The sequence below is a fragment of the Ranitomeya imitator genome, chromosome 5, assembly GCF_032444005.1.
Source record: "Ranitomeya imitator isolate aRanImi1 chromosome 5, aRanImi1.pri, whole genome shotgun sequence".
Classification (NCBI taxonomy): domain Eukaryota; kingdom Metazoa; phylum Chordata; class Amphibia; order Anura; family Dendrobatidae; genus Ranitomeya; species Ranitomeya imitator.
The window spans coordinates 713,127,422-713,154,794 of NC_091286.1; the positions used below are offsets into that span (position 1 = coordinate 713,127,422).

Consider the following 27,373-nt stretch of genomic DNA (forward strand, 5'->3'; position numbering starts at 1 on the left):
TCCTGACCATAACCCTTCCACTTGACCAGGTACTGGAGTTTCCGTCTCGAAATACGAGAATCCAAAATCTTCTCCACCACATACTCCAACTCCCCCTTGACCAACACCGGGGCAGGAGGATCAACGGAGGGAACCATAGGCGCCACGTATCTCCGCAATAACGACCTATGGAACACATTATGGATGGCAAAAGAAGCTGGAAGGGCCAAACGAAATGACACAGGATTAAGAACTTCAGAAATCTTATACGGACCAATGAAACGAGGCTTAAACTTAGGAGAGGAAACCTTCATAGGAACATAACGAGACGACAACCAAACCAAATCCCCAACACGAAGTCGGGGACCAACACAGCGCCGGCGGTTAGCGAAACGTTGAGCCTTCTCCTGGGACAATGTCAAATTGTCCACTACATGAGTCCAAATCTGCTGCAACCTGTCCACCACAGTATCCACACCAGGACAGTCCGAAGGCTCAACCTGCCCTGAAGAGAAACGAGGATGAAAACCAGAATTACGGATAAAAGGCGAAACCAAAGTAGCCGAGCTGGCCCGATTATTAAGGGCGAACTCAGCCAAAGGCAAGAAGGACACCCAATCATCCTGATCAGCAGAAACAAAGCATCTCAGATATGTTTCCAATGTCTGATTAGTTCGTTCGGTTTGGCCATTTGTCTGAGGATGGAAAGCCGAAGAAAAAGACAAATCAATGCCCATCTTAGCACAAAAGGACTGCCAAAACCTCGAAACAAACTGGGAACCTCTGTCCGAGACGATGTTCTCCGGAATGCCATGCAAACGAACCACATGCTGGAAAAACAATGGCACCAAATCAGATGAGGAAGGCAATTTAGACAAGGGTACCAAATGGGCCATCTTAGAGAAGCGATCACAAACCACCCAAATGACCGACATCCTTTGAGAGACAGGGAGATCTGAAATAAAATCCATGGAAATATGCGTCCAGGGCCTCTTCGGGCAAAAGCAACACCAAAAAGCGAATATCCTCCTGATGTGCAGGAGCCATGCACATGGTCAATTGAGTCCAGTACTGAGGCTTATTCTTGGCCAAAGGCGTAGCATCAATTCCTCTCAATGGAATAGGATACTGCAAGGGCTCCAAGAAAAAACCACAGCGCCTGGCAAACTCCAAGTCCATCAAATTCAGGGCAGCGCCTGAATCCACAAATGCCATAACAGAATAGGACGACAAAGAGCAAATCAGAGTAACGGACAAAAGAAATTTAGACTGTACCGTACCAATGGTAGCAGACCTAGCGAACCGCTTAGTGCGCTTAGGACAATCGGAGATAGCATGAGTGGAATCACCACAGTAAAAACACAGCCCATTCCGACGTCTGTTTTCTTGCCGTTCAGCTCTGGTCAAAGTCCTATCACATTGCATAGGCTCAGGCCTATGCTCAGAGAATACCGCCAAATGGTGCACAGCTTTGCGCTCACGCAAGCGCCGATCGATCTGAATGGCCAAGGACATAGACTCATTCAGACCAGCAGGCGTGGGAAATCCCACCATGACATCCTTAAGGGTTTCAGAGAGACCCTTTCTGAAAATTGCTGCCAGGGCACACTCATTCCACTGAGTAAGCACAGACCACTTTCTAAACTTCTGACAATATACCTCCGCTTCATCCTGACCCTGACACAAAGCCAGCAAGATTTTCTCTGCCTGATCCACTGAATTAGGTTCATCATAAAGCAATCCAAGTGCCAGAAAAAACGCATCTACATCACGCAATGCAGGATCTCCTGGCGCAAGGGAAAATGCCCAGTCTTGAGGGTCACCACGCAACAAAGAAATAATGATTTTTACTTGTTGAACGGGGTCACCAGAGGAGCGGGGTTTCAAAGCAAGAAACAGTTTACAATTATTTTTGAAATTCAGGAACTTAGATCTATCCCCAGAAAACAAATCAGGAATTGGAATTCTAGGCTCTAACATCGGATTCATGAACTTTCTGGAGCATTATATGGGGCGTATTTTGTATGGAGCATCTTATTTGGCCCATCATGAACTGTATGGAACAGCTGACATGTCCCGGCTTTGCAGGCTCACCGCCGGAGCTCACATCAAAACTGGGGATCTGACCTCGGACGTACTATCCCGTCCAAGGTCACAAAGGGATTGATCATAAGGCATCTTATGGGGCATAATCTGTGGAGCATTTTATGGGGCATAATCTATGGATAATTTTATGGGCATAATCTATGGAGCATCTTATGGGGTATAATCTATGGAGCATTTTATGGGGTATACTCTATGGAGCCTAATCTATGGGGCATAATCTATGGAGCATCTTATGGGGCATAATCTATGGAGCATTTTATGGGGCATTTTATGGGGCATAATCTATGAAGCATTTTATGGGGCATAATCTATGGAGCATTTTATGGGGTATAATGTATGGAGCATTTTATGGGGCATAATGTATGGAGCATCTTATGGGGCATAATGTATGGAGCTGTTATGGTGCGGTGGTCTAGGAGCAACATGGAACGAGCTCTGAAGGAAGTGGTAACTGTACTGACCGCAGTCCCTAAGCTCAACACAACACTAGAAGTAGCCGTGGAATGCTCCTAACTCTCCCTAGGCATCTCGTCACAGCCTAAGAGCTAACTACCCCCTAAAGACCGAAGCAGGAAAACTATCTTGCTTCAGAGAAAATCCCCAAAGGATAGATTAGCCCCCCACAAATAATGACTGTGAGTGGAGAGGAAAAAGACATACACAGAATGATACCAGGATGAGCACAGGAGGCCAGTCTAGCTTGATAGATAGGACAGGATGGAATACTGTGCGGTCAGTATAAAACACTACAAAAATCCACGCACAGTTTACAAAAAAATCTCCACACCTGACTAAAGGTCTGGAGGGTAAATCTGCTTCCCAGAGCTTCCAGCAAGACAGAATTAATTCATATTGATAACGCTGGACAAACATAGAAAGCACTGAACGGATAAGTCCACAATCTGTGAACGGAAAAGCGCAAGCAAAAACTTAGCTTTGCTGAACTGGTCAGGATAACAGGGAAATCCAAAGAGATGTGAATCCAACCAGGAACCATTTACAAGTGGCACTGGCTGAAGGAACAGCCAGGCCTAAATAGCCGAGCAGAAGAGATGATAAGTGGAGGCAGCTGATGACAGCTAACTCCAAGGAGCAGCCATACCACTAGAAACCACAAGAGCAGAACTCACAAAAGTGCCACTTACAACCACCGGAGGGAGCCCAAGAGCGGAATTCACAACATGGAGCATCTTATGGGGCATAATGTATGGAGCATTTTATGGGGCATAATCTATGGAGCATTTTATGGGGCATAATCTATGGAGCATCTTATGGGGCATAATCTATGGAGCATTTTATGGGGCATAATCTATGGAGCATTTTATGGGGCATAATCTATGGAGCATTTTATGGGCATAATCTATGGAGCATTTTATGGGGCCATCAACCTTTATGCAGCATTGTATGGGGCAAATGTTTCTATGGAGCATCTTATGGGGCCATCATTAACCTTTGTGCAGCATTATATGGGGCATATTTTAATGTGGAGCATTATATGGGGTGTAGTTTGTATGGAGCATCTTATGGGGCCATCATGAACTGTATGGAGCATTATATGGGGTGTATTTTATTATGGAGCATTTTATGGGGCCATCATGAACTGTATGGAGCATTATATGGGGCTCCTGATTCAATATGGATATTCAAAAACACTTAACCTACTGAAGTCTCAATTAATTTTACTTTTATTGGTATCTATTTTTATTTTTGACATTTACCAGTAGCTGCTGCTTTTTCCACCCTAGGCTTATACTCGAGGCAATAAGTTTTCCCAGTTTTTTTTGTGGCAAAATTAGGAGTCTCGGCTTATACTCGAGTACCGTTTATACTCGAGTATAAGCCGACCCGAGTATAAGCCGACCCCCCTAATTTTGCCACAAAAAACTGGGAAAACTTATTGACTCGAGTATAAGCCTAGGGTAGAAAATGCAGCAGCTACCGGTGAATTTCAAAAATAAAAATAGATGCTCCATACCGTTCATTATTGCCCCATAGATGCTCCATATACAACTGTGCTATATAGAATGCTCTGCACCGTTGATTATGGCCCCATAGATGCTCCTTATAATGCTGTGCCATATATGCTCTGCACCTTTGATTATGGCCCCATAGATGCTCCTTATAATGCTGTGCCCCATATATGCTCTGCACCTTTGATTATGGCCCCATAGGTGCTCCTTATAATGCTGTGCCCCTTATATGCTCTGCACCTTTCATTATGGCCCCATAGGTGCTCCTTAGAATGCTGCTGGTGCTGCCATAAAAAAAAAAAAAATCACATACTCACCTCTCTTCTCAGGACGCCGGCGCTTTCAATAATTACCTGCTCCTCGTGCGGCTCCGTCTCCAGCACTGACGCTCAGCAGAGGGCACGCACTGACTACGTCACAGCGCCCTCTAACCTGAGCGTCACAGCTAGAGGACGCTGCAGACGGAGCCGCACCGGAGCGAGGAGCAGGTAATTATAGCGCTGCGCTCCCCTTACCTGCTGCGGCGCGGTCCCTGCAGTCCCTGGCTTCTCCGGCGCTGCAGCTTCTTCCTGTAATTGAGCGGTCGCATGGCACCGATCATTTACAGCAATGAATATGCGGCTCCTCCCCTATGGGGGTGGAGCCGCCTATTCATTTCTGTAATGAGCGGTGCCATGTGACCACTCAATTACAGGAAGAAGCTGCAGCGCCGGAGAAGCCAGGGACTGCAGGGACCGCGCCGCAGCAGGTAAGTATGATTACACAGCCCCCGCTCTCCCTCCCCTGCTGACACCCGGGTATATGACTCGAGTATAAGCCGAGAGGGGGACTTTCAGCCCAAAAAAATGGGCTGAAAATCTCGGCTTATACTCGAGTATATACGGTATACAGGTCCTTCTCAAAAAATTAGCATATAGTGTTAAATTTCATTATTTACCATAATGTAATGATTACAATTAAACTTTCATATATTATAGATTCATTATCCACCAACTGAAATTTGTCAGGTCTTTTATTGTTTTAATACTGATGATTTTGGCATACAACTCCTGATAACCCAAAAAACCTGTCTCAATAAATTAGCATATTTCACCCATCCAATCAAATAAAAGTGTTTTTTAATAACAAACAAAAAAACCATCAAATAATAATGTTCAGTTATGCACTCAATACTTGGTCGGGAATCCTTTGGCAGAAATGACTGCTTCAATGCGGCGTGGCATGGAGGCAATCAGCCTGTGACACTGCTGAGATGTTATGGAGGCCCAGGATGCTTCAATAGCGGCCTTAAGCTCATCCAGAGTGTTGGGTCTTGCGTCTCTCAACTTTCTCTTCACAATATCCCACAGATTCTCTATGGGGTTCAGGTCAGGAGAGTTGGCAGGCCAATTGAGCACAGTAATACCATGGTCAGTAAACCATTTACCAGTGGTTTTGGCACTGTGAGCAGGTGCCAGGTCGTGCTGAAAAATGAAATCTTCATCTCCATAAAGCATTTCAGCCGATGGAAGCATGAAGTGCTCCAAAATCTCCTGATAGCTAGCTGCATTGACCCTGCCCTTGATGAAACACAGTGGACCAACACCAGCAGCTGACATGGCACCCCACACCATCACTGACTGTGGGTACTTGACACTGGACTTCAGGCATTTTGGCATTTCCTTCTCCCCAGTCTTCCTCCAGACTCTGGCACCTTGATTTCCGAATGACATGCAAAATTTGCTTTCATCAGAAAAAAGTACTTGGGACCACTTAGCAACAGTCCAGTGCTGCTTCTCTGTAGCCCAGGTCAGGCGCCTCTGCCGCTGTTTATGGTTCAAAAGTGGCTTTACCTGGGGAATGCGGCACCTGTAGCCCATTTCCTGCACACGCCTGTGCACGGTGGCTCTGGATGTTTCCACACCAGACTCAGTCCACTGCTTCCTCAGGTTCCCCAAGGTCTGGAATCGGTCCTTCTCCACAATCTTCCTCAGGGTCCGGTCTCCTCTTCTCGTTGTACAGCGTTTTCTGCCACATTGTTTCCTTCCAACAGACTTACCATTGAGGTGCCTTGATACAGCACTCTGGGAACAGCCTATTTGTTGAGAAATTTCTTTCTGGGTCTTACCCTCTTGCTTGAGGGTGTCAATGATGGCCTTCTTGACATCTGTCAGGTCGCTAGTCTTACCCATGATGGGGGTTTTGAGTAATGAACCAGGCAGGGAGTTTATAAAAGCCTCAGGTATCTTTTGCATGTGTTTAGAGTTAATTAGTTGATTCAGAAGATTAGGGTAATAGGTCGTTTAGAGAACCTTTTCTTGATATGCTAATTTATTGAGACAGGTTTTTTGGGTTATCAGGAGTTGTATGCCAAAATCATCAGTATTAAAACAATAAAAGACCTGACAAATTTCAGTTGGTGGATAATGAATCTATAATATATGAAAGTTTAATTGTAATCATTACATTATGGTAAATAATGAAATTTAACACTATATGCTAATTTTTTGAGAAGGACCTGTATACAGTAAAATATCCCAATGTTTATAAATCACTTCTGCCATTTTCTGGCTTTCTTCACAATATGTTGTGACAAAGAGAATGTGACTAGGTTTTTTAGTAATATACTTTTTTTTTTAAAATAAGTTTTCTCTAACAATTTCATTAACCCTATTTTTGTCCATTTAATAGATTTTTGATCTCTCTTGTGAATGTTTATCACACTCAATGCGTTTAACCCTCATCAGTTGACTAGAAGGCATAACTTCTGTCATCTTTTTGGGATGTTGACTATTAAATGATAGTGTCACGCCGTTTACGGCGATAAAGGGTCAGGACGGCGTACTGGAACCCGCACCTGTAAGGGGTCCTGGCTTTCCCTTATCTCGGGGGTACCTATGATGGTTAGGAGGCCCGAGCCGCCAGCGTATCCCTGTCTCCTGTGCAGGCCCTATCAGTGACCCCCTTTCCCCCAAGAGAGGTGGACTGCACCAGTGTATAAATACCACAATTAACAGGAAAACAGACAAGGTAACGGAAAACCACACTTAGCTTAATGCTGCAAGGCACAGCACAGCAGGAAAAAACACCAGATACAAGGACACAGCTGTAGAACAACAGTTCCCAGCTAGCTCCTACTCCCGGCTTAGTCGCTGAAGAATGAACTAAAGGCCCCTTCACATTAAGCGACGCTGCAGCGATACCGACAACGATCCGGATCGCTGCAGCGTCGCTGTTTGGTCGCTGGAGAGCTGTCACACAGACCGCTCTCCAGCTACCAACGATGCCGGTAACCAGGGTAAACATCGGGTAACTAAGCGCAGGGCCGCGCTTAGTAACCCGATGTTTACCCTGGTTACCATCCTAAAAGTAAAAAAAAACAAACACTAGATACTTACCTACCGCTGTCTGTCCTCCAGCGCTGCGCTCTGCTTCTCTGCTCTCCTCCTGTACTGTCTGGGAGCCGGAAAGCAGAGCGGTGAAGTCACCGCTCTGCTTTCCGGCTCACAGACAGTACAGGAGGAGTGCAGAGCGCAGCGCTGGAGGACAGATGGCTGTAGGTAAGTATGTACTATTTGTTTTTTTTTACTTTTAGCATGGTAACCAGGGTAAACATCGGGTTACTAAGCGCGGCCCTGTGCTTAGTTACCCGATGTTTACCCTGGTTACCAGTGAAGACATCGCTGGATCGGTGTCACACACGCCGATCCAGCGATGTCAGCAGGAGTCCAGCGACGAAATAAAGTTCTGGACTTTCTTCAGCGACCAACGATCTCCCAGCAGGGGCCTGATCGTTGGTCGCTGTCACACATAACGATTTCATTAACGATATCGTTGCTACGTCACAAATAGCAACGATATCGTTAACAATATCGTTATGTGTGAAGCTACCTTTACACCGACAGTCAGCTGATGAACCAGGTGATGTCTTAAACAATGGAGGGAGTGGTCACCACAAACATCAGCTGACCCAGCAGCAATGCAGTACCATCAGCGGCCACCGGGGGGCGGGGGGGAGAGGGGAGGAACTGCATTAACCCCTGATGACCACAAAGGAAAAAAGGTCTAAAACTGAGGCAAACCAGATCTGCCACAAATCCAAAGTTGGATCGTGACAGATAGTAAATTATTTTTATCAGTTGTTTTACTGTACAGCTGTGTAACAAAGCCATCACCCACAACTCTTACAGCCACATCCAAAACTTGTATAATGGTGTTTGAATGCACCGAGGTCAATTTATTGTATCATCAAAGGTATTCATGTATTGATGGAACTCCAAGAGCATCGTTTCGGTTCCTGTCCAAATGAGGAAGATGTCGTCTACGTATCTCCACCATACAGCTACATAGCTGAAGTGGTGGGACACAGAGACAAAATCCTCCTCAAGAACCCTCATAACTAAGTTAGCATACGCGGGTGCCATGTTTGTGCCCATGGCGACTCCGCGCAGCTGAAGATAATAATCATCACCAAATAGAAAATAGTTTTTAGTCAAAACCAATTATAGAAGCTGTACAATAAATTTTCTTGCATGCTCAGAAAATGTAGTGGTCATCAACTGTATGTTCACTGTGTTTAACCCCCCGGATAATGAATAGGAGTATATAGTGATGTCACAGCAAACGAGGCTATGATTTTTTTCTCCTGAGTATACTGATTTGATTAATTTTCTCCAAAAAGTCGATAGTGTCCTTGACAGAGGAATCGGTACAGCTGGCAATCGGATTAAGTACTCTATCCAAATAAATTCCAATATTAGACAAAGAGGAATTATATCCCGAGACGATGGGTCTTCCTGGACGATCTAAAAGAAACTTATGAATTTTTGGGAGAGTATAAATAACAGATGTAGTAGAATGTTCAATGTTCAAAAAATCAAATACATTTTTATCAATAATATGTTTGTCTAAAGCTTCATCCAAAAGGCTTTTAATCTCCCTAACAATTTTATATTTAGGATAATGTGTTAGTCTCTCTTATACCTCCAGGTCCCCCAATTGTCTCTCAATCTCTATAACATAATTTTGATGATCCATGATTACCACAGCACCGCCCTTGTCGGCACTTTTTATAATGACTTCCCCACTGTGTGACAAATCAATTATAGCTTGGATTTCCCCTTTTGTCATATTGGGGCATTTGAAATTTTTATCACAATTATTTTTCAAAATCTCAATATCCCTATCAATCAAAATGAAAAAAGAATTTACAGAATGGGAGGAATATGGCCAAGCAACAGCACGTGTGAAAAAGACTTGGGTATACTAATAGATCCACAGACTGAACATGAGTCAACAGTGTGATGCTGCAGCAAAAAGGGCAAATACAATTCTGGGATGTATTATTAGAAGCATAGAGTCTAGATCACGTGAAGTCATTATTGCCCTCTAATCCTCTTTGGTCAGACATCATCTGGAATACTGTGTCCAGTTTTGGGCTCCACATTTTAAAAAAGACATCAACAAACTGGAGCAAGTTCAGAGAAGAGCGACCAGAATGGTGACCGGTCGGCAAACCATGTCCTATGAGGAATGTTTACAGGATTTGGGAATGTTTAGCTGCAAAAAAGAAGACTGAGAGGAGACTTAATAGCCGTCTACAAATATCTCCATGGCCGTCACATTGTAGAAGGATCATCTTTATACTTATTTGCACAAGGAAAGACTAGAAGCAATGGGATGAAACTGAATGGGAGGAGACACAGATTAGATATTAGAAAAAACGTTTGTGACAGTTAAGGGTGATCAATGAGTGGAACAGGCGGCCACGAGAGGTGGTGAGTTCTCCTCCAATGGAAGTCTTCACACAGAGGCTGGACAGACATCTGTCTGGGATGATTTCATGAATCTTGCTTTGAGCCGGGGGTTGGACCAGATGACCCGGAGGTCCCTTCCAACTCTACAATTCTATGATTCTAGTAACCGCAGTTATAAATGCTTCTATTACTGGTGGACTATTTGGTGGCACAAAATTACTCTGATTTCACAAAGATACTTCTTTCAAGTTAGGTTCACCAACCGACACTGATTCCATAGCCATTCTGTTACTAAACCACTCTTTCAGTTTGAGACCTAAAACAAATTCTGCCAATCAATATTTCATTGAAACCAGTTGACGTGTGCTCAGTCCAAAAGATAACCCCTTGTTTAACACCGATATTTTCATCATCAATTAATATTTTCTTAGAAATATTTGCAATAAAACCTGATCCTTGCTCCTCGTCACCACTTGTTTTTCCACTGCTGATTTGTTTCTCCCTTTTCTCCATTTTTGTTGTCAAATGATGTTGTCAATGATTATCAAAGCAAGGTATAAAATATTAAATATAACAGTACAAATCCTAATAACTGTTCCTTATCTTTTTTTGATCATGAACCTAAAAGCAAAGATGCCCCAGCAATGAGTTGTAATGGCGACATTTCTGTGTGTGATCAATCATTTGTTCTTGTATATAGACGTGAATAACATTCATATGTGTCTTCTGTTATGTATTATGAAAAGTCGTAACGATTAGAATGATGCTAAAATAGTGTTATGTTATGTTTCACTCTTTTCCACCACATTTCTAAGTAATCACCATAAATGTTCTTAAAATCGTGAATCTCTCTAAGTCTTCTTTACTAATGATGGTGCCGCTCTGTGACCTCCAGCCCCCAGATCATACAGTGTTTACTCCGGAAGGACCCAACAAAGATGGATGGAGACAAGAAAGAGATTACAGCAAGAATAATGGACTTCGCCTTACAGATCATCTCCCTGCTGAGTGGAGAGGTAAACTCTTCTATATTTCTATTATTATCTGCTGAGTGGAGAGGTAAACTCTTCTATATTTCTATTATCTGCTGAGTGGAGAGGTAAACTCTTCTATATTTCTATTATTATCTGCTGAGTGGAGAGGTAAACTCTTCTATATTTCTATTATCTGCTGAGCGGAGAGGTAAACTCTTCTATATTTCTATTATTATCTGCTGAGTGGAGAGGTAAACTCTTCTATATTTCTATTATCCGCTGAGCGGAGAGGTAAACTCTTCTATATTTCTATTATCTGCTGAGTGGAGAGGTAAACTCTTCTATATTTCTATTATTATCTGCTGAGTGGAGAGGTAAACTCTTCTATATTTCTATTATTATCTGCTGAGTGGAGAGGTAAACTCTTCTATATTTCTATTATCTGCTGAGTGGAGAGGTAAACTCTTCTATATTTCTATTATTATCTGCTGAGTGGAGAGGTAAACTCTTCTATATTTCTATTATTATCTGCTGAGTGGAGAGGTAAACTCTTCTATATTTCTATTATTATCTGCTGAGTGGAGAGGTAAACTCTTCTATATTTCTATTATCTGCTGAGCGGAGAGGTAAACTCTTCTATATTTCTATTATTATCTGCTGAGTGGAGAGGTAAACTCTTCTATATATCTATTATTATCTGCTGAGTGGAGAGGTAAACTCTTCTATATTTCTATTATCTGCTGAGTGGAGAGGTAAACTCTTCTATATTTCTATTATTATCTGCTGAGAGGAGAGGTAAACTCTTCTATATTTCTATTATTATCTGCTGAGTGGAGAGGTAAACTCTTCTATATTTCTATTATCTGCTGAGTGGAGAGGTAAACTCTTCTATATTTCTATTATTATCTGCTGAGTGGAGAGGTAAACTCTTCTATATATCTATTATTATCTGCTGAGTGGAGAGGTAAACTCTTCTATATTTCTATTATCTGCTGAGTGGAGAGGTAAACTCTTCTATATTTCTATTATTATCTGCTGAGTGGAGAGGTAAACTCTTCTATATTTCTATTATTATCTGCTGAGAGGAGAGGTAAACTCTTCTATATTTCTATTATCTGCTGAGCGGAGAGGTAAACTCTTCTATATTTCTATTATCTGCTGAGTGGAGAGGTAAACTCTTCTATATTTCTATTATTATCTGCTGAGTGGAGAGGTAAACTCTTCTATATTTCTATTATTATCTGCTGAGTGGAGAGGTAAACTCTTCTATATTTCTATTATCTGCTGAGTGGAGAGGTAAACTCTTCTATATTTCTATTATTATCTGCTGAGTGGAGAGGTAAACTCTTCTATATTTCTATTATCTGCTGAGCGGAGAGGCAAACTCTTCTATATTTCTATTATTATCTGCTGAGAGGAGAGGTAAACTCTTCTATATTTCTATTATCTGCTGAGCGGAGAGGTAAACTCTTCTATATTTCTATTATTATCTGCTGAGAGGAGAGGTAAACTCTTCTATATTTCTATTATTATCTGCTGAGTGGAGAGGTAAACTCTTCTATATTTCTATTATCTGCTGAGTGGAGAGGTAAACTCTTCTATATTTCTATTATCTGCTGAGCGGAGAGGTAAACTCTTCTATATTTCTATTATCTGCTGAGCGGAGAGGTAAACTCTTCTATATTTCTATTATCTGCTGAGTGGAGAGGTAAACTCTTCTATATTTCTATTATCTGCTGAGTGGAGAGGTAAACTCTTCTATATTTCTATCATTATCTGCTGAGAGGAGAGGTAAACTCTTCTATATTTCTATTATCTGCTGAGTGGAGAGGTAAACTCTTCTATATTTCTATTATTATCTGCTGAGTGGAGAGGTAAACTCTTCTATATTTCTATTATCTGCTGAGTGGAGAGGTAAACTCTTCTATATTTCTATCATTATCTGCTGAGAGGAGAGGTAAACTCTTCTATATTTCTATTATCTGCTGAGTGGAGAGGTAAACTCTTCTATATTTCTATTATCTGCTGAGCGGAGAGGTAAACTCTTCTATATTTCTATTATTATCTGCTGAGTGGAGAGGTAAACTCTTCTATATTTCTATTATTATCTGCTGAGTGGAGAGGTAAACTCTTCTATATTTCTATTATCTGCTGAGCGGAGAGGTAAACTCTTCTATATTTCTATTATCTGCTGAGTGGAGAGGTAAACTCTTCTATATTTCTATTATCTGCTGAGCGGAGAGGTAAACTCTTCTATATTTCTATTATTATCTGCTGAGTGGAGAGGTAAACTCTTCTATATTTCTATTATTATCTGCTGAGTGGAGAGGTAAACTCTCCTATATTTCTATTATCTGCTGAGCGGAGAGGTAAACTCTTCTATATTTCTATTATTATCTGCTGAGTGGAGAGGTAAACTCTTCTATATTTCTATTATCTGCTGAGCGGAGAGGTAAACTCTTCTATATTTCTATTATTATCTGCTGAGTGGAGAGGTAAACTCTTCTATATTTCTATTATCTGCTGAGTGGAGAGGTGAACTCTTCTATATTTCTATTATTATCTGCTGAGTGGAGAGGTAAACTCTTCTATATTTCTATTATCTGCTGAGCGGAGAGGTAAACTCTTCTATATTTCTATTATCTGCTGAGTGGAGAGGTAAACTCTTCTATATTTCTATTTGCTGAGTGGAGAGGTGAACTCTTCTATATTTCTATTATTATCTGCTGAGTGGAGAGGTAAACTCTTCTATATTTCTATTATCTGCTGAGTGGAGAGGTAAACTCTTCTATATTTCTATTTGCTGAGTGGAGAGGTGAACTCTTCTATATTTCTATTATTATCTGCTGAGGGGAGAGGTAAACTCTTCTATATTTCTATTATTATCTGCTGAGTGGAGAGGTAAACTCTTCTATATTTCTATTATCTGCTGAGCGGAGAGGTAAACTCTTCTATATTTCTATTATCTGCTGAGTGGAGAGGTAAACTCTTCTATATATCTATTATTATCTGCTGAGTGGAGAGGTAAACTCTTCTATATTTCTATTATCTCCTGAGCGGAGAGGTAAACTCTTCTATATTTCTATTATCTGCTGAGCGGAGAGGTAAACTCTTCTATATTTCTATTATCTGCTGAGTGGAGAGGTAAACTCTTCTATATTTCTATTATTATCTGCTGAGTGGAGAGGTAAACTCTTCTATATTTCTATTATCTGCTGAGTGGAGAGGTAAACTCTTCTATATTTCTATTATCTGCTGAGTGGAGAGGTAAACTCTTCTATATTTCTATTATCTGCTGAGTGGAGAGGTAAACTCTTCTATATTTCTATTATTATCTGCTGAGTGGAGAGGTAAACTCTTCTATATTTCTATTATCTATTATCTATTATTTTTCTTAATTTCGACTCTGCAAAAACTCTGACTGTTTCACTTATTCATTCTCGTCTGGACTATTGTAACTCTCTACTAATCGGTCTCCCTCTTGCAAAACTCTCCCCGCTCCAATCTGTCCTGAATGCTGCAGCCAGGATCATATTCCTCACCAACCGTTACACCGATGCCTCTACCCTGTGCCAGTCATTACACTGGCTACCCATCCACTCCAGAATCCAGTACAAAACTACTACCCTCATCCACAAAGCACTCCATGGCTCAGCACCACCCTACATCTCCTCCCTGGTATCAGTCTACCACCCTACCCGTGCCCTCCGCTCCGCTAATGACCTCAGGTTAGCATCCTCAATAATCAGAACCTCCCACTCCCGTCTCCAAGACTTTACACGTGCTGCGCCGATTCTTTGGAATGCACTACCTAGGTTAATACGATTAATCCCCAATCCCCACAGTTTTAAGCGTGCCCTAAAAACTCATTTGTTCAGACTGGCCTACCGCCTCAATGCATTAACCTAACGATCCCTGTGTGGCCTATTTATAATAAAAAAAAAAAAAAAAAAAAAAAAGGTTCCTCGCATCATGTTCTCATACACTTTATGCAGTATTAGCCCTCTGTGTCTGTACTGCTACATACTTAGGCAGGTAACTGGTTCATGCAGCTTTACATGAACACCTGAGCCTTACACTATAGCTGGTCCGAATAACTAAAGCAATTGTTACCATCCACCTCTCGTGTCTCCCCTTTTCCCCATAGTTTGTAAGCTTGCGAGCAGGGCCCTCACTCCTCCTGGTATCTGTTTTGAACTGTATTTCTGTTATGCTGTAATGTTTATTGTCTGTACAAGTCCCCTCTATAATTTGTAAAGCGCTGCGGAATATGTTGGCGCTATATAAATAAAATTATTATTATTATTATTATTATTATCTGCTGAGTGGAGAGGTAAACTCTTCTATATTTCTATTATCTGCTGAGCGGAGAGGTAAACTCTTCTATATTTCTATTATTATCTGCTGAGTGGAGAGGTAAACTCTTCTATATTTCTATTATCTGCTGAGTGGAGAGGTAAACTCTTCTATATTTCTATTATCTGCTGAGTGGAGAGGTAAACTCTTCTATATTTCTATTATTATCTGCTGAGTGGAGAGGTAAACTCTTCTACATTTCTATTATTATCTGCTGAGTGGAGAGGTAAACTCTTCTATATTTCTATTATCTGCTGAGTGGAGAGGTAAACTCTTCTATATTTCTATTATCTGCTGAGTGGAGAGGTAAACTCTTCTATATTTCTATTATCTGCTGAGTGGAGAGGTAAACTCTTCTATATTTCTATTATCTGCTGAGTGGAGAGGTAAACTCTTCTATATTTCTATTATCTGCTGAGCGGAGAGGTAAACTCTTCTATATTTCTATTATCTGCTGAGCGGAGAGGTAAACTCTTCTATATTTCTATTATCTGCTGAGTGGAGAGGTAAACTCTTCTATATTTCTATTATCTGCTGAGCGGAGAGGTAAACTCTTCTATATTTCTATTATCTGCTGAGTGGAGAGGTAAACTCTTCTATATTTCTATTATCTGCTGAGCGGAGAGGTAAACTCTTCTATATTTCTATTATTATCTGCTGAGTGGAGAGGTAAACTCTTCTATATTCCTATTATTATCTGCTGAGTGGAGAGGTAAACTCTTCTATATTTCTATTATCTGCTGAGTGGAGAGGTAAACTCTTCTATATTTCTATTATCTGCTGAGTGGAGAGGTAAACTCTTCTATATTTCTATTATCTGCTGAGTGGAGAGGTAAACTCTTCTATATTTCTATTATCTGCTGAGCGGAGAGGTAAACTCTTCTATATTTCTATTATTATCTGCTGAGTGGAGAGGTAAACTCTTCTATATTTCTATTATCTGCTGAGTGGAGAGGTAAACTCTTCTATATTTCTATTATCTGCTGAGCGGAGAGGTAAACTCTTCTATATTTCTATTATTATCTGCTGAGTGGAGAGGTAAACTCTTCTATATTTCTATTATCTGCTGAGTGGAGAGGTAAACTCTTCTATATTTCTATTATCTGCTGAGTGGAGAGGTAAACTCTTCTATATTTCTATTATCTGCTGAGCGGAGAGGTAAACTCTTCTATATTTCTATTATTATCTGCTGAGTGGAGAGGTAAACTCTTCTATATTTCTATTATCTGCTGAGTGGAGAGGTAAACTCTTCTATATTTCTATTATCTGCTGAGTGGAGAGGTAAACTCTTCTATATTTCTATTATCTGCTGAGCGGAGAGGTAAACTCTTCTATATTTCTATTATTATCTGCTGAGCGGAGAGATAAACTCTTCTATATTTTTATTATTATCTGCAGAGTGGAGAGGTAAACTCTTCTATATTTCTATTATTATCTGCTGAGCGGAGAGGTAAACTCTTCTATATTTCTATTATCTGCTGAGTGGAGAGGTAAACTCTTCTATATTTCTATTATCTGCAGAGTGGAGAGGTAAACTCTTCTATATTTCTATTATTATCTGCTGAGCGGATAGGTAAACTCTTCTATATTTCTATTATTATCTGCTGAGCGGAGAGGTAAACTCTTCTATATTTCTATTATTATCTGCTGAGTGGAGAGGTAAACTCTTCTATATTTCTATTATCTGCTGAGTGGAGAGGTAAACTCTTCTATATTTCTATTATCTGCTGAGTGGAGAGGTAAACTCTTCTATATTTCTATTATCTGCTGAGTGGAGAGGTAAACTCTTCTATATTTCTATTATCTGCTGAGCGGAGAGGTAAATTCTTCTATATTTCTATTATTATCTGCTGAGTGGAGAGGTAAACTCTTCTATATTTCTATCATTACCTGCTGAGTGGAGAGGTAAACTCTTCTATATTTCTATTATTATCTGCTGAGTGGAGAGGTAAACTCTTCTATATTTCTATTATTATCTGCTGAGCGGAGAGGTAAACTCTTCTATATTTCTATTATCTGCTGAGCGGAGAGGTAAACTCTTCTATATTTCTATTATTACCTGCTGAGCGGAGAGGTAAACTCTTCTATATTTCTATTATTATCTGCTGAGCGGAGAGGTAAACTCTTCTATATTTCTATTATCTGCTGAGCGGAGAGGTAAACTCTTCTATATTTCTATTATTATCTGCTGAGCGGAGAGGTAAACTCTTCTATATTTCTATTATCTGCTGAGCAGAGAGGTAAACTCTTCTATATTTCTATTATCTGCTGAGCTGAGAGGTAAACTATTCTATATTTCTATTATCTGCAGAGTGGAGAGGTAAACTCTTCTATATTTCTATTATTATCTGCTGAGTGGAGAGGTAAACTCTTCTATATTTCTATTATCTGCTGAGTGGAGAGGTAAACTCTTCTATATTTCTATTATCTGCTGAGTGGAGAGGTAAACTCTTCTATATTTCTATTATTATCTGCTGAGTGGAGAGGTAAACTCTTCTATATTTCTATTATTATCTGCTGAGCGGAGAGGTAAACTCTTCTATATTTCTATTATTATCTGCTGAGTGGAGAGGTAAACTCTTCTATATTTCTATTATTATCTGCTGAGTGGAGAGGTAAACTCTTCTATATTTCTATTATTATCTGCTGAGTGGAGAGGTAAACTCTTCTATATTTCTATTATTATCTGCTGAGTGGAGAGGTAAACTCTTCTATATTTCTATTATTGTCTGCTGAGTGGAGAGGTAAACTCTTCTATATTTCTATTATTTTCTGCTGAGTGGAGAGGTAAACTCTTCTATATTTCTATTATTTTCTGCTGAGTGGAGAGGTAAACTCTTCTATATTTCTATTATTTTCTGCTGAGTGGAGAGGTAAACTCTTCTATATTTCTATTATCTGCTGAGCGGAGAGGTAAACTCTTCTATATTTTTATTATTATCTGCTGAGTGGAGAGGTAAACTCTTCTATATTTCTATTATTATCTGCTGAGTGGAGAGGCAAACTCTTCTATATTTCTATTATCTGCTGAGTGGAGAAGTAAACTCTTCTATATTTCTATTATTATCTGCTGAGTGGAGAAGTAAACTCTTCTATATTTCTATTATTATCTACTGAGTGGAGAGGTAAACTCTTCTATATTTCTATTATTATCTGCTGAGTGGAGAGGTAAACTCTTCTATATTTCTATTATCTGCTGAGCGGAGAGGTAAACTCTTCTATATTTCTATTATTATCTGCTGAGTGGAGAGGTAAACTCTTCTATATTTCTATTATCTGCTGAGTGGAGAGGTAAACTCTTCTATATTTCTATTATTATCTGCTGAGTGGAGAGGTAAACTCTTCTATATTCCTATTATTATCTGCTGAGTGGAGAGGTAAACTCTTCTATATTTCTATTATCTGCTGAGTGGAGAGGTAAACTCTTCTATATTTCTATTATCTGCTGAGTGGAGAGGTAAACTCTTCTATATTTCTATTATCTGCTGAGCGGAGAGGTAAACTCTTCTATATTTCTATTATCTGCTGAGTGGAGAGGTAAACTCTTCTATATTTCTATTATCTGCTGAGCGGAGAGGCAAACTCTTCTATATTTCTATTATTATCTGCTGAGAGGAGAGGTAAACTCTTCTATATTTCTATTATCTGCTGAGCGGAGAGGTAAACTCTTCTATATTTCTATTATCTGCTGAGTGGAGAGGTAAACTCTTCTATATTTCTATTATTATCTGCTGAGCGGAGAGGTAAACTCTTCTATATTTTTATTATTATCTGCTGAGTGGAGAGGTAAACTCTTCTATATTTCTATTATTATCTGCAGAGTGGAGAGGTAAACTCTTCTATATTTCTATTATCTGCAGAGTGGAGAGGTAAACTCTTCTATATTTCTATTATTATCTGCTGAGCGGAGAGGTAAACTCTTCTATATTTCTATTATCTGCTGAGTGGAGAGGTAAACTCTTCTATATTTCTATTATCTGCTGAGCGGAGAGGTAAACTCTTCTATATATCTATTATTATCTGCTGAGCGGAGAGGTAAACTCTTCTATATTTCTATTATTATCTGCTGAGCGGAGAGGTAAACTCTTCTATATTTCTATTATCTGCAGAGTGGAGAGGTAAACTCTTCTATATTTCTATTATCTGCAGAGTGGAGAGGTAAACTCTTCTATATTTCTATTATTATCTGCTGAGCGGAGAGGTAAACTCTTCTATATTTCTATTATCTGCTGAGCGGAGAGGTAAACTCTTCTATATATCTATTATTATCTGCTGAGCGGAGAGGTAAACTCTTCTATATTTCTATTATCTGCAGAGTGGAGAGGTAAACTCTTCTATATTTCTATTATTATCTGCTGAGCGGAGAGGTAAACTCTTCTATATTTCTATTATCTGCTGAGCGGAGAGGTAAACTCTTCTATATATCTATTATTATCTGCTGAGCGGAGAGGTAAACTCTTCTATATTTCTATTATCTGCAGAGTGGAGAGGTAAACTCTTCTATATTTCTATTATTATCTGCTGAGCGGAGAGGTAAACTCTTCTATATTTCTATTATCTGCTGAGTGGAGAGGTAAACTCTTCTATATTTCTATTATCTGCTGAGTGGAGAGGTAAACTCTTCTATATTTCTATTATCTGCTGAGTGGAGAGGTAAACTCTTCTATATTTCTATTATCTGCAGAGTGGAGAGGTAAACTCTTCTATATTTCTATTATTATCTGCTGAGCGGAGAGGTAAACTCTTCTATATTTCTATTATCTGCAGAGTGGAGAGGTAAACTCTTCTATATTTCTATTATTATCTGCTGAGCGGAGAGGTAAACTCTTCTATATTTCTATTATTATCTGCTGAGCGGAGAGGTAAACTCTTCTATATTTCTATTATTATCTGCTGAGTGGAGAGGTAAACTCTTCTATATTTCTATTATTATCTGCTGAGCGGAGAGGTAAACTCTTCTATATTTCTATTATCTGCAGAGTGGAGAGGTAAACTCTTCTATATTTCTATTATTATCTGCTGAGCGGAGAGGTAAACTCTTCTATATTTCTATTATTATCTGCTGAGTGGAGAGGTAAACTCTTCTATATTTCTATTATCTGCTTAGTGGAGAGGTAAACTCTTCTATATTTCTATTATCTGCTGAGTGGAGAGGTAAACTCTTCTATATTTCTATTATCTGCTGAGTGGAGAAGTAAACTCTTCTATATTTCTATTATCTGCTGAGCGGAGAGGTAAATTCTTCTATATTTCTATTATTATCTGCTGAGTGGAGAGGTAAACTCTTCTATATTTCTATTATTATCTGCTGAGTGGAGAGGTAAACTCTTCTATATTTCTATCATTACCTGCTGAGTGGAGAGGTAAACTCTTCTATATTTCTATCATTACCTGCTGAGCGGAGAGGTAAACTCTTCTATATTTCTATTATTATCTGCTGAGTGGAGAGGTAAACTCTTCTATATTTCTATTATTATCTGCTGAGCGGAGAGGTAAACTCTTCTATATTTCTATTATTATCTGCTGAGCGGAGAGGTAAACTCTTCTATATTTCTATTATTATCTGCTGAGTGGAGAGGTAAACTCTTCTATATTTCTATTATCTGCTGAGTGGAGAAGTAAACTCTTCTATATTTCTATTATCTGCTGAGCGGAGAGGTAAATTCTTCTATATTTCTATTATTATCTGCTGAGTGGAGAGGTAAACTCTTCTATATTTCTATTATTATCTGCTGAGTGGAGAGGTAAACTCTTCTATATTTCTATCATTACCTGCTGAGTGGAGAGGTAAACTCTTCTATATTTCTATCATTACCTGCTGAGCGGAGAGGTAAACTCTTCTATATTTCTATTATTATCTGCTGAGTGGAGAGGTAAACTCTTCTATATTTCTATTATTATCTGCTGAGCGGAGAGGTAAACTCTTCTATATTTCTATTATTATCTGCTGAGCGGAGAGGTAAACTCTTCTATATTTCTATTATTATCTGCTGAGTGGAGAGGTAAACTCTTCTATATTTCTATAATCTGCTGAGTGGAGAGGTAAACTCTTCTATATTTCTATTATCTGCTGAGTGGAGAGGTAAACTCTTCTATATTTCTATTATTATCTGCTGAGTGGAGAGGTAAACTCTTCTATATTTCTATTATTATCTGCTGAGTGGAGAGGTAAACTCTTCTATATTTCTATTATTATCTGCTGAGTGGAGAGGTAAACTATTCTATATTTCTATTATCTGCTGAGCGGAGAGGTAAACTCTTCTATATTTCTATTATCTGCTGAGTGGAGAGGTAAACTATTCTATATTTCTATTATCTGCTGAGCGGAGAGGTAAATTCTTCTATATTTCTATTATCTGCTGAGTGGAGAGGTAAACTCTTCTATATTTCTATTATTATCTGCTGAGTGGAGAGGTAAACTCTTCTATATTTCTATTATTATCTGCTGAGTGGAGAGGTAAACTCTTCTATATTTCTATTATTATCTGCTGAGTGGAGAGGTAAACTATTCTATATTTCTATTATCTGCTGAGCGGAGAGGTAAACTCTTCTATATTTCTATTATTATCTGCTGAGTGGAGAGGTAAACTCTTCTATATATCTATTATCTGCTGAGTGGAGAGGTAAACTCTTCTATATTTCTATTATTATCTGCTGAGTGGAGAGGTAAACTCTTGTATATTTCTATTATTATCTGCTGAGTGGAGAGGTAAACTCTTCTATATTTCTATTATCTGCTGAGTGGAGAGGTAAACTCCTCTATATTTCTATTATCTGCTGAGCGGAGAGGTAAACTATTCTATATTTCTATTATCTGCTGAGCGGAGAGGTAAACTCTTCTATATTTCTATTATTATCTGCTGAGTGGAGAGGTAAACTCTTCTATATTTCTATTATTATCTGCTGAGTGGAGAGGTAAACTCTTCTATATTTCTATTATCTGCTGAGTGGAGAGGTAAACTCCTCTATATTTCTATTATCTGCTGAGCGGAGAGGTAAACTATTCTATATTTCTATTATCTGCTGAGCGGAGAGGTAAACTCTTCTATATTTCTATTATTATCTGCTGAGTGGATAGGTAAACTCTTCTATATTTCTATTATCTGCTGAGCGGAGAGGTAAACTCTTCTATATTTCTATTATCTGCAGAGTGGAGAGGTAAACTCTTCTATATTTCTATTATTATCTGCTGAGTGGAGAGGTAAACTATTCTATATTTCTATTATCTGCAGAGTGGAGAGGTAAACTCTTCTATATTTCTATTATTATCTGCTGAGTGGATAGGTAAACTCTTCTATATTTCTATTATCTGCTGAGCGGAGAGGTAAACTCTTCTATATTTCTATTATCTGCAGAGTGGAGAGGTAAACTCTTCTATATTTCTATTATTATCTGCTGAGCGGAGAGGTAAACTCTTCTATATTTCTATTATTATCTGCTGAGTGGAGAGGTAAACTCTTATATATTTCTATTATCTGCTGAGTGGAGAGGTAAACTCTTCTATATTTCTATTATTATCTGCTGAGTGGAGAGGTAAACTCTTCTATATTCCTATTATTATCTGCTGAGTGGAGAGGTAAACTCTTCTATATTTCTATTATCTGCTGAGTGGAGAGGTAAACTCTTCTATATTTCTATTATCTGCTGAGTGGAGAGGTAAACTCTTCTATATTCCTATTATCTGCTGAGCGGAGAGGTAAACTCTTCTATATTTCTATTATTATCTGCTGAGTGGAGAGGTAAACTCTTCTATATTTCTATTATCTGCTGAGCGGAGAGGTAAACTCTTCTATATTTCTATTATCTGCTGAGTGGAGAGGTAAACTCCTCTATATTTCTATTATCTGCTGAGCGGAGAGGTAAACTCTTCTATATTTCTATTATTATCTGCTGAGCGGAGAGGTAAACTCTTCTATATTTCTATTATTATCTGCTGAGCGGAGAGGTAAACTCTTCTATATTTCTATTATTATCTGCTGAGTGGAGAGGTAAACTCTTCTATATTTCTATTATTATCTGCTGAGCGGAGAGGTAAACTCTTCTATATTTCTATTATTATCTGCTGAGTGGAGAGGTAAACTCTTCTATATTTCTATTATCTGCTGAGTGGAGAGGTAAACTCTTCTATATTTCTATTATCTGCTGAGTGGAGAGGTAAAGTATTCTATATTTCTATTATCTGCTGAGCGGAGAGGTAAATTCTTCTATATTTCTATTATTATCTGCTGAGTGGAGAGGTAAACTCTTCTATATTTCTATTATTATCTGCTGAGCGGAGAGGTAAACTCTTCTATATTTCTATTATTATCTGCTGAGCGGAGAGGTAAACTCTTCTATATTTCTATTATTATCTGCTGAGTGGAGAGGTAAACTCTTCTATATTTCTATTATTATCTGCTGAGTGGAGAGGTAAACTCTTCTATATTTCTATTATTATCTGCTGAGTGGAGAGGTAAACCCTTCTATATTTCTATTATCTGCTGAGTGGAGAGGTAAACTCTTCTATATTTCTATTATTATCTGCTGAGTGGAGAGGTAAACTCTTCTATATTTCTATTATTATCTGCTGAGTGGAGAGGTAAACTCTTCTATATTTCTATTATTATCTGCTGAGTGGAGAGGTAAACTCTTCTATATTTCTATTATCTGCTGAGTGGAGAGGTAAACTCTTCTATATTTCTATTATCTGCTGAGTGGAGAGGTAAACTCTTCTATATTTCTATTATTATCTGCTGAGTGGAGAGGTAAACTCTTCTATATTTCTATTATTATCTGCTGAGTGGAGAGGTAAACTCTTCTATATTTCTATTATTATCTGCTGAGTGGAGAGGTAAACTATTCTATATTTCTATTATCTGCTGAGCGGAGAGGTAAACTATTCTATATTTCTATTATTATCTGCTGAGTGGAGGGGTAAACTCTTGTATATTTCTATTATTACCTGCTGAGTGGAGAGGTAAACTCTTCTATATTTCTATTATCTGCTGAGTGGAGAAGTAAACTATTCTATATTTCTATTATCTGCTGAGCGGAGAGGTAAACTCTTCTATATTTCTATTATTATCTGCTGAGTGGAGGGGTAAACTCTTGTATATTTCTATTATTACCTGCTGAGTGGAGAGGTAAACTCTTCTATATTTCTATTATCTGCTGAGTGGAGAAGTAAACTCTTCTATATTTCTATTATTATCTGCTGAGTGGAGAGGTAAACTCTTCTATATTTCTATTATCTGCTGAGCGGAGAGGTAAACTCTTCTATATTTCTATTATTATCTGCTGAGTGGAGAGGTAAACTCTTCTATATTTCTATTATTATCTGCTGAGCGGAGAGGTAAACTCTTCTATATTTCTATTATTATCTGCTGAGTGGAGAGGTAAACTCTTCTATATTTCTACTATTATCTCCTGAGTGGAGAGGTAAACTCTTCTATATTTCTATTATTATCTGCTGAGTGGAGAGGTAAATTCTTCTATATTTCTATTATTATCTGCTGAGTGGAGAGGTAAACTTTTCTATATTTCTATTATTATCTGCTGAGTGGAGAGGTAAACTCTTCTATATTTCTATTATCTGCTGAGTGGAGAGGTAAACTCTTCTATATTTCTATTATTATCTGCTGAGTGGAGTGGTAAACTCTTCTATATTTCTATTATCTGCTGAGTGGAGAGGTAAACTCTTCTATATTTCTATTATTATCTGCTGAGTGGAGAGGTAAACTCTTCTATATTTCTATTATCTGCTGAGTGGAGAGGTAAACTCTTCTATATTTCTATTATTATCTGCTGAGTGGAGAGGTAAACTCTTCTATATTTCTATTATTATCTGCTGAGTGGAGAGGTAAACTCTTCTATATTTCTATTATTATCTGCTGAGTGGAGAGGTAAACTCTTCTATATTTCTATTATCTGCTGAGCGGAGAGGTAAACTATTCTATATTTCTATTATTATCTGCTGAGTGGAGAGGTAAACTCTTCTATATTTCTATTATTATCTGCTGAGTGGAGAGGTAAACTCTTCTATATTTCTATTATCTGCTGAGTGGAGAGGTAAACTCTTCTATATTTCTATTATTATCTGCTGAGTGGAGAGGTAAACTCTTCTATATTTCTATTATTATCTGCTGAGTGGAGAGGTAAACTCTTGTATATTTCTATTATCTGCTGAGTGGAGAGGTAAACTCTTCTATATTTCTATTATTATCTGCTGAGTGGAGAGGTAAACTCTTCTATATTTCTATTATCTGCTGAGCGGAGAGGTAAACTATTCTATATTTCTATTATTATCTGCTGAGTGGAGAGGTAAACTCTTCTATATTTCTATTATTATCTGCTGAGTGGAGAGGTAAACTCTTGTATATTTCTATTATCTGCTGAGTGGAGAGGTAAACTCTTCTATATTTCTATTATTATCTGCTGAGTGGAGAGGTAAACTCTTCTATATTTCTATTATCTGCTGAGTGGAGAGGTAAACTCTTCTATATTTCTATTATTATCTGCTGAGTGGAGAGGTAAACTCTTCTATATTTCTATTATCTGCTGAGTGGAGAGGTAAACTCTTCTATATTTCTATTATTATCTGCTGAGTGGAGAGGTAAACTCTTCTATATTTCTATTATCTGCTGAGTGGAGAGGTAAACTCTTCTATATTTCTATTATTATCTGCTGAGTGGAGAGGTAAACTCTTCTATATTTCTATTATTATCTGCTGAGCGGAGAGGTAAACTCTTCTATATTTCTATTATTATCTGCTGACTGGAGAGGTAAACTCTTCTATATTTCTATTATTATCTGCTGAGTGGAGAGGTAAACTCTTCTATATTTCTATTATCTGCTGAGCGGAGAGGTAAACTATTCTATATTTCTATTATTATCTGCTGAGTGGAGGGGTAAACTCTTGTATATTTCTATTATTACCTGCTGAGTGGAGAGGTAAACTCTTCTATATTTCTATTATCTGCTGAGTGGAGAAGTAAACTATTCTATATTTCTATTATCTGCTGAGCGGAGAGGTAAACTCTTCTATATTTCTATTATCTGCTGAGTGGAGAGGTAAACTATTCTATATTTCTATTATCTGCTGAGCGGAGAGGTAAACTATTCTATATTCCTATTATTATCTGCTGAGTGGAGAGGTAAACTCTTCTATATTTCTATTATCTGCTGAGTGGAGAGGTAAACTCTTCTATATTTCTATTATCTGCTGAGTGGAGAGGTAAACTCTTCTATATTCCTATTATCTGCTGAGCGGAGAGGTAAACTCTTCTATATTTCTATTATTATCTGCTGAGTGGAGAGGTAAACTCTTCTATATTTCTATTATTATCTGCTGAGTGGAGAGGTAAACTCTTCTATATTTCTATTATCTGCTGAGCGGAGAGGTAAACTCTTCTATATTTCTATTATCTGCTGAGTGGAGAGGTAAACTCTTCTATATTTCTATTATCTGCTGAGTGGAGAGGTAAACTCTTCTGTATTTCTATTATTATCTGCTGAGTGGAGAGGTAAACTCTTCTATATTTCTATTATCTGCTGAGTGGAGAGGTAAACTCTTCTATATTTCTATTATTATCTGCTGAGTGGAGAGGTAAACTCTTCTATATTTCTATTATTATCTGCTGAGCGGAGAGGTAAACTTTTATATTTCTATTATCTGCTGAGTGGAGAGGTAAACTCTTCTATATTTCTATTATCTGCTGAGTGGAGAGGTAAACTCTTCTATATTTCTATTATCTGCTGAGTGGAGAGGTAAACTCTTCTATATTTCTATTATTATCTGCTGAGTGTAGAGGTAAACTCTTCTATATTTCTATTATCTGCTGAGTGGAGAGGTAAACTCTTCTATATTTCTATTATTATCTGCTGAGCGGAGAGGTAAACTCTTCTATATTTCTATTATTATCTGCTGAGTGGAGAGGTAAACTCTTCTATATTTCTATTATTATCTGCTGAGTGTAGAGGTAAACTCTTCTATATTTCTATTATCTGCTGAGTGGAGAGGTAAACTCTTCTATATTTCTATTATTATCTGCTGAGTGGAGAGGTAAACTCTTCTATATTTCTATTATTATCTGCTGAGCGGAGAGGTAAACTCTTCTATATTTCTATTATCTGCTGAGTGGAGAGGTAAACTCTTCTATATTTCTATTATCTGCTGAGTGGAGAGGTAAACTCTTCTATATTTCTATTATTATCTGCTGAGCGGAGAGGTAAACTCTTCTATATTTCTATTATTATCTGCTGAGTGGAGAGGTAA

General features: G+C 38.4%; 1 protein-coding gene across 1 annotated transcript in view; it reads left to right on the plus strand.

Annotated features, from left to right (window-relative positions):
- LOC138638929 (zinc finger protein 271-like) overlaps positions 1-27,373 on the plus strand; it is a 203,522-nt gene that overhangs the window by 16,082 nt on the left and 160,067 nt on the right. The window contains exon 2 of the mRNA XM_069728683.1: positions 10,686-10,806. Coding sequence (XP_069584784.1) covers positions 10,729-10,806 — 78 coding nt within the window. The 5' untranslated portion in view covers positions 10,686-10,728. The remainder of the gene's footprint in view (positions 1-10,685; positions 10,807-27,373) is intronic.